This window comes from Engystomops pustulosus, chromosome 3 (genome assembly GCF_040894005.1).
Source record: "Engystomops pustulosus chromosome 3, aEngPut4.maternal, whole genome shotgun sequence".
Taxonomy (NCBI): Eukaryota; Metazoa; Chordata; class Amphibia; order Anura; family Leptodactylidae; genus Engystomops; species Engystomops pustulosus.
The window spans coordinates 177,535,590-177,544,602 of NC_092413.1; the positions used below are offsets into that span (position 1 = coordinate 177,535,590).

At 36.2% G+C, this 9,013-nt stretch overlaps 1 protein-coding gene across 2 annotated transcripts; it reads right to left on the minus strand.

The window, feature by feature from the left end:
- Positions 1 to 1,473: 1,473 nt before the first annotated feature.
- On the minus strand, positions 1,474 to 6,827 carry LOC140122333 (zinc finger protein ZIC 4-like). Of its 2 annotated transcripts, XM_072143089.1 has the most exons (3): positions 6,270 to 6,824; positions 5,538 to 6,161; positions 1,474 to 2,675 (listed from the first exon to the last, which is right to left on the minus strand). In XM_072143089.1, the coding sequence occupies exons 1-3, from the start codon at positions 6,625 to 6,627 to the stop codon at positions 2,242 to 2,244; spliced, it is 1,416 nt and encodes a 471-aa protein (XP_071999190.1). In that variant the 5' UTR covers positions 6,628 to 6,824; the 3' UTR covers positions 1,474 to 2,241. The 2 variants fall into 2 exon arrangements, with proteins under 2 accessions (XP_071999190.1, XP_071999189.1); XM_072143088.1 differs by having other exon boundaries at positions 5,538 to 6,827.
- Between the last annotated feature and the right edge of the window lie 2,186 nt (positions 6,828 to 9,013).

A 9,013-nucleotide genomic window follows, 5' to 3' on the forward strand; every position in this document is an offset into this window, starting at 1 on the left:
AAACTTGGCCATCAAATCAAAATGAATTCTCTGATCACTGAAGAAAAGCAGAAACAAAAGTTTCCTGACGCCTCAATTCAGGAGGCCCCTTTTCTCTCCCCCCACATTATTATCCATTTTTTATTATGATCTGGAACAAGTGCCCCCTTCGCGTGTTTTTTTTTTTTTTTTTTGTTTACTGGAAATTAAATGATTTAGTTGGAGTCCAACAAAAATATCGACGTGTACACACAAGAGAAAGGCTTCTTTTGACGTAAATATTATGTCCCCCCATGAAAGGGGTGCACAGGCTCCAGACTCAGCCTTTCAAGAATTAAGTATGACTTGCCTATTGCCATAGAAATCCTAACTTACCATGAAGATTCACCGTTGAGAAGAATACTTCTTTGTAGAGAGAAGCTTTGATGTCTAAAGCATAATATTCAGGCTTTCAGCTGTGACTGTCTAGATTACCTTGAGAGCAACAGGGCAGACATCTGTAACAAGGAAATGAAAAATTAAAGGTGATTAGTCTATAGAAGCCAACAGTTTGAGAAATTCACACCCAAAGACAAGAATGGGAAGCAGATCTTATCTCTCATATGCAAAGTGCTCTGCAGATGCTCTGCATACATTTTCTAGCTCCCCCAGCCACCATCTTGGGAAGAGAAATGGTCAAGTCTGGATGACCTGAGTGAGCTACTTATGGCATCCATCACTCATGATCACTGTTTTATAGCACTGTAACACTTCTGCTAATAGGCCACAGATAAAGGCCTATTCACACATCAGTTTCTTTTTCCTCTCAGTATGCTATCTGTGATTTCCAAGGACCGAATACTGACCCTTTTAGTCATTCTATTTTGTATCAGTATTGTATTTGCATAGTTTTTTTTCTTCATGTCCATAAGGCATTTGTTTATCCATTTTTTTTCAGGTCTGTATGGCATCCGTTTGTGACGTCCGCCAAAAATATTCTATGTTTTGCATTAATTAGGCTCATTTCACACTACCGTTCCTTCCCTCTGTCTTCCGTTCCTTAAATCCGTTAAAAAACGTAAAGAATGGAGATTTAAGGTAGGTTTAACGTATTACTTAAAAATCCCATTCCGTTATGTTCCATTAATGCAGGGATCTGTTATCTGCGCATTTTCGGACAAAAAAAATGACACATTTTTCCTCCTTTTGAAAAAAAAAATGCATGGATAACGGATCCATGACAAAACTGACCATAACGGATGACATAAAATTTACATTGATGTCAATGGGATTTTGAACTGATACGTTAAACCTCCATCCTTCGCTTTTTTAACGGAGGGAAGGAACGGTTGTGAATTTAGCCTTAGTAGGTGACGTTAAACATCCGTTCTTTACTTTTTTTTTAAATGGAGGTAAGGAACAAAGATTTTTGTGAACTTAGCCTTACTCTATCCTCTGCTCGCTTCTTCTCATATATTTCATTTCATACATATGGAAAAGAGATAAAGGCTCAAGTTCATGGTACAAAAACAGTTTATTTTACAGAACATGATATTAGCTCTTGTAAGTCATCATTAAAAGACACTTCACAAACATGTTTCCTTGTCCTGCCTGTACAATAACATCATCTGTAGAACAATGTGAACACCAAAGGCTCTTAACAAAAACAAAAAGTGGCAAATCTCCTAAAATAATTACACCTTCCCATAGTGTAGTCCAAATTTGGTCCCTTTACATGAAAGAAAATATATACATACCAACATACACTATAGAATATTTTTATACATCTATGTACATCCGGCGGACCACGGCGACTATTAAAATATTTTATTGGTATTTTGTACAAACCAGTAAAAAAAAATAAAATAACATAAAGATAACAAACACTTTATAAAAGCACTAGCACTGCAGCTGACGAAGGGTTAAGCAACACATCATGAGGCCATGTCTGGAAATACTTAAAGAATTCAGTGGGTACAAATCCTTGACAAGACACTTTGGTTCATTGGTGAAGGACCTTCCTGAACAGAAGAGGATAAAGATTTGGGGGGGTGCTTTTTGGGTTAGATATAGGAAAGAGAAATTGAAGGTTTTGTGGGGGGAGTTCTGGTCCAATGTTGACCTCACATTCACTTACATACCACACACAATGGTTTTATTTGTGATCATATCTCATCAAGCTTGATGCTGGTATCATGGGTTGTCCTCATGAGGCAATGCCCTTAGCAGTCTCTATAAAATACAGTACTTGGACTCAGTAAACCAGAGGGGGATTGTGCATAGTCAGTAGTTGGGCCTAGCTTCACAGTTGTTGTAGGAGGCCTTCCTGTGCTCAGGTGAAGGAGTGTGACTGGGTGGGGTGGGGATGCCACTTGCTCCTGAGCTCTGGCACACATACCACTCACTCAGGTTGGCTTGTGAAGAGGAAATGGGCTCAGAATGAGTGGATGCAGCCCCAGGGTCCTGTCCAGAATCAGAGGATGGGGACACTAGAGAAGGTATGGAGGACTCATAGCCTGAGCTGGGAGGTGGAGATTTACAGTGCACTTTCATGTGTTTTCTCAGTGAGCTGGGGTGTGTGTACGACTTATCACAGCCTCTCACTTTACAGTTGTAGGGTTTGTCGCTGGTGTGGACATGTGAGTGCTTCTTTCTGTCACTGCTGTTGGCAAAACGTCTGTCACAGCCTTCAAATTCACATTTAAAGGGTTTTTCTCCTGGAAGGGAAAAATCAGAACAGGGAAAAATGATTAAAAGAGACTTGTAGTAAATAAATAATAAAGCTAAAAAAATGCACTCAGATATAGATGTATGTAGAATAATCACATAATATTAATACAATATGTATTCTGTATTCATGTCCATATAGGACTCATCTACAGAACACAAAAAACACAAAAATCTAAAGGAATGGTACAGAACATTTGTATATATGTGTGTGTGGGTGTGTATATATATATATATATATATATATATATATATATATATTGTTTATGTGTGTGATCAAAAGCACACCAACACACATTGTGTGTGTATATATATATATATATATATATATATTTTTTTTTTTTTTTTTTTAATTTAACCTATGGAAATAGTCATATAGATCTGTATGCCATCTATATGGCATTATTATTTATTTTATTATTAGTACTATTGTTTTTATTATTATTAATAATATTATTATTATTATTTTGTTCTTATTATTATATTATTATTTTGTTATTTTTGCAAATACAAACATTTATGATGCTTTTATTGGGTATTATTTATTTATTTATTTATGTTGTTGTTGTTATTATTATTATTTTAATTTTCAACAACTTCTATGCATTCTCTACCCAATAGTTTTCTCCCACTCCAAAGGGGAAAAAAAATTAATATATATTGAAATAACAACCCTACATTGCACATAATAGCAAAATATATTACTTTTACAAATAAAATTGCAATAAAAAAAAAACAGTGCAAACTTTTGCAGGTGATGAGAGGTTAAATAGTTATGATATAAAAAAAATTTACATGATCCAACAGGTCTCCACTTTTTATATGGAAGGGTATCATACAATATTATATTATATTATTATTACATCCTTTTTGTATCCATACAGCAATATTTTATACAATTGTGCTGGGTTAAACTTAAATTATTAGAATCCACTGCATCATTGCAACAAATATATACAGAGATTGCAGTCTTTTCCAATCTGGGGCCTAGGTATTCTATTAATAATTCTATAAGAGCCATTAATACCAGACTGGACTATTATCTATAATGTACATTTTGCACAATTTCTGACAAATTTTGCACATTTCTGTTGAATTTTCCCCAACACTAGAAAGCTAGAAACCACTGTGTAAACAGCTACACACTAAACTGCTCTCCATCTGTTGTCCTTAAATACCAGTCAAGCACATTATAAAATTATATCCCAGCACTAAGTTAGGAATCTCATGGGAAATCGTCCATATTAACTGTGGGATTTTGCAGTGTGGTTAAATATCTCTCGGTAACAGTAAATACAGCCATCCTTTACTGTCTGTGCTGAAGGACTTCAATACAAGAGCCTGGACAGGGATAGAGATCTGAGAGTTTATAAACTATAGAGAGAAATAAATTGTATACAGTATAAGAGAAATGTATATCGATACACTTATATAGGGGGGTATGAGTGAAAAAAAGATAGATACATAGATATATAGATATATGGGTAATGGATACATAAAGAGATAGAAGGTAGATAGGAGATAAATAGAAATATATTAGATGGATAGATGATAGATAGATGAGAAATAGAGAGATATGGGTTGATAGATAGATAGAATGTGTTTGTATATATATATATATATATATATATATACATATATATATATATATATGTGTGTGTGTGTGTCTGTATATATATATATATATATATATATATATATATATATATATATATATCTGATTCTCCAGACTCGTCCCATGATTATGTATGGAGGACATTGTGTACCGTGAATATTTTATTTAAAAAATCTCTTTCTAGATTTATGCTAAACTCACAAATTATCCTAGACAGAGCCTCACATATATTTTCATTCTAATCTCCAGAGATGTAAAATGTATTTTTCTCCTTGTATGCTTTGGATTTTTATGCAGATTTCAGAATCTACATCACATGCTTGTAGACTGAGAGATTCCGAAGGAAAAAAAAAAGGGAAAGTTTGTTTACTTGAAAGACAAGTCTGTCATCAAAGTCACCAGGTTCTTCAGTATGCAGAGTGGCACCTGTTCACAACTACCAGTAAAACTGAGAATTTGCTATTTTCTTTTTTGTAATACATGGAATGGAAGTAGACATTACAAGAAAACAAAGTGAGAAGTGCTGGAGGCGGTGCAGATATAGACATGTGTAAGATTATAAGAAAGCATGGAATCATTCAAGTACAGGAGATATCTTGGTGTATTTTTTCACGTCTGCATATTCTATAATAAGATTTAAAATGTCCTATGTAGGCATATAAATACGTTTTATTCTATGCAATAAAAATATATAAAACCTATACTAAACCACTAATAAATAAATAATTATATATATATATATATATATATATATATATATATATATATATATTATAGTGCTAAATATATTTTCCTTAAATATCTATAGCATATATCTAATACATAAATTATAAATATACATCTGCCAGTTATATGTCTTTATCAACAGTATGTCATTTGAAAATACAAAACATAGCCTTTTGTTTACCAAAGTCTATGGAAATTTTTTTTAAAAAGTTGTTGTCCTACTGTTCCCTGACCATAAAATCCCATCTTTAGAGTCCATCTGAATTGTAAAGTATTTTGACATAAATATTCATTAGGTAGAATTAAACTTTACAACCACGTGTAGAAATCTTTATCCCCTTTACATTTTAGTAACCTAAGTCATCTGTAATCCCAGGAGCTTTCAATCAATCAGATCTCAAGATGTAAGTGATCATAAAATATCTCTGGGGATTGGAATCAATGTTGTACTATGGCAATATAGAGGCTATATATTCACAATACAGTCATTATAATAACAACTAGGACTGACCTGTATGAGTTCTCTTGTGGATTTTAAGGTTTTCTGATCTGGCAAAGACTTTCCCGCATCCAGGGAAGGGGCAGGGGAAGGGTTTTTCACCTGTGTGGACTCTGATGTGGTTGACCAGTTTGTATTTGGCTTTGAAGGGCTTCCCCTCTCTGGAGCACTCTTCCCAGAAACATATATGGTTGGATTGCTCGGGTCCCCCCACATGCTCCACTGTGACATGTGTGACCAGCTCGTGCATGGTGCTGAAAGTTTTGGAGCAAAGTTTTTTTGGAAGCTGGTCCTCCTCTATCCACTTGCAGATGAGCTCCTGCTTGATGGCTTGCCTCATGTATCTGAAGAAGGCACCAGGACCGTGGTGAGGAGCCAGGTTCATGTTCAGGTTCATGCCAGTGCTGTAGCCAGTGTGGAGAGCTGCAGAGGAGAAGGCATCCGTCCTAGACACTGCCTGAGTGAAATGATCAGACCTGGAGTACATGTCTCCAGGTAGCCCCAATCTTATCTGTCCGTTTAGAGGCTGGTGGCCACCTGGGGTTGCATGGGAATGCTGCTCATGATGTGGTCCAGAGAAGTAGGGATGGCTTCCAGGATCCGTGTGGTGGCCATGCTGCCCTGGGTAGCTGCTACCTGTTGTTGAGACAAACATTCCATGGTGAGAAGATGCTGAGGAGGGCTGATCACTCAGACCCGGCATGACTTGTACTGTCAGATCTCTCCCTAGGAAGAAGTCCCTACCTGCAGGGATAGCCTGAGCTGAGAAGGACACACTGGCTCCTGGATGAGTGGAGGCAGCCTCAGGGTGGCCTGCTGCCATGTGATGGTGGTGAGGGTGATGGGCAGGGCTGACTTTCAGGGCCCCTGGGTGATGCCCCATGTGTTCTGGCCGGAATGCAGGACAATCAGCCGCAGGGTGCATGGAGTGGGGATGCCCCATGTACCCAGGATAGCCTGGCATACCCTGAGGGGGGTGATGATGATGATGGTGATGATGATGATGAGCCCCTGCTGACAGGTCTACTATTCTCAGCGCCGAGTTCCGTTTGCAAAAAGCAGGGTCCATTACTGTGTTCCCCAAAGCATCCACCACACTCATTGCAGGCAGCTACAGCTACAATCACCTGGCAGTGGGGAGAAAGGGGGGGGGGGCAGAAGAAAAGAAAAACTTTTTTTGTGTGTCACAAAAGTTTTTCCAGGTTTTTTTTTTCTTTTATGTCTAAAGTGGAATCCCCCTATGCCTGAGAAGCAGCAGCAGGAAGCATGGAGAGGCTGAATAGAGATTCATAGACACTGCTACTGCCCAGAGAGCTCCACAATGAGCGCCGCGCGCTGATTGGCTGCTCGGGGGATGATTGACGTCACCGCTGACAGGTCCGGCTGAATGGCTCTCCGCGCCTGCGCACTTTGCCCTCTCCCCCCACTTACACAGACTGCTGATTTTTTTTTTTTTTTCTTGCATTATTCAAACTTGAAAAACATCTTGTATTGAAATATGTTTTATGTTGATGATGACCACTGTATTATAAAGCAGTATTGTCCGTAGTCAATTAATAAGAAGCAGAACATATCCAAACTACATGGAGGAGAAGGATCTGGCTATAGGTGTGAGAGTGTAGAAGATATCAATAATAGATTGTTTTATATACATTATTAGATTGCATATACATGTGGAGTGTCTTGTATTATAGTGTATACAGCTGTAGATCATTACCTACACATACAAGCGGCAGATGTAGAGCGACACGTGCAGGGGAGCGGAGTGTGTACTATGGCACCATATACCCTGATATCATTACATACATATTATGTTCCCTTACGGAGAGCTAAAGAGGTTTATTTTTATTATCCATCAAGAAAATAACGAGAGATAGAGGTGTAGATAGATAGATCCATACAGATAACTTTCACCTACTTTTATTTTCTAATACATGACCGGGATCTTCCTGGGCCCCTTCCTTATTTTGTCCGACTACACATACCCTACTGAAGACACATTACCTAGAAACTTGAATATTTACACATCACACCTTTCACCTCCACAATGAACTCTAAAGTTATTGCGGCCTGTTGGGAAGCTGAATGCTGGGTAATGAAGTATCACTATCTGCAATACACATGTCACATGGCAGGTATCTTGACTGGTCACTTACCTGTAATTCATTGCTAATGAAATTTCAATTATATATGTACATATTAATCTATACATGATGTGGGTACATAGATTTATGTGTTTACATAACAATTGAATGCGAAACTGATACGATTTTATAGAGTGCTGATAAAATATTCATGAAATTATTAACATTGTAAAAGCAACTAAATAAATAATCACCTAAACTGATTTCATTTCTGGAGTGTAGTAATTGAAGAAGATGTCGTAAATTTTTACACCAAGATATACATTAATGGATCGATAGATAGGTGATAGAATAGACAGATAGATAGACAAATAAATAAATACACACATACATAGATAGATGATAGATAGATAGATAGATAGATAGATAGATAGATAGATAGATTTTCTAATAATTTCATAAATGTATTGCATCTTGATCTGGCTAAAGGTTTGTAGGACACTTCCAGTTTTCTATACGTTAACTTTTCGGTCGGTGTGTGAGAGAGAAGATAAGTATATAGATAGTTAGTTATGTACCTAGATAGAAACCATCTTTAATAATCCCAGAGGGAAAATATTGAACAAGTTGGCTGTTGATAGGAAGGTAATGCATACAGTGATTAATATAGCATATGGATATTATACAATCTTTATAGAAAATTTTAGGTTACCCGTGTTGTAGGGAGATGGATAGAAAAATATATTATGATAGATAGATAGATAGATAGATAGATAGATAGATAGATAGATAGATTGGCAGACCTGTAGATATTTGTAGAATTTACATTTATATATTTACACGGTATAGAGATGATTATTAGACAATGGAAAGATACAAAACATTGTATCCTAGATATAGTAGATATTGCTATGTAGGAAGATAAGTAATAAATATAGGTACAATATAGGCAAAGAGAAAGGAATGATAGATAAAAGGAGATAATTTTAATTATAGAATATTGATATTCAATGTAATCATATTACTCTATAGGAATCTATTGTATATATTGTAAGTGCACACACATCAGTAGGTAGATATGGTGACTAGAGGATATACAACTCTGTGTTATATCAGACTTGAAGTCACATTCTGGGTACACAGTTCCATTATTACATAAGATTGTCTGGATAGTTAGATAGAAAAATGAATGAATAGATAGACCATGACCAGAATTATGTACTGTTGTATAATAAAACACTTTTTTATGTATAGTTATATGTGGTATATACAGTGTGCATACAAATCTCTCTACATAGAAACAAATATGGGAGGAGCATATGGATAAAGAAGTACACGAATGGATAGATAGATCGATAGACCATGAGTTATGTATTGCATATAATAAAACACTTTCCAATGCTA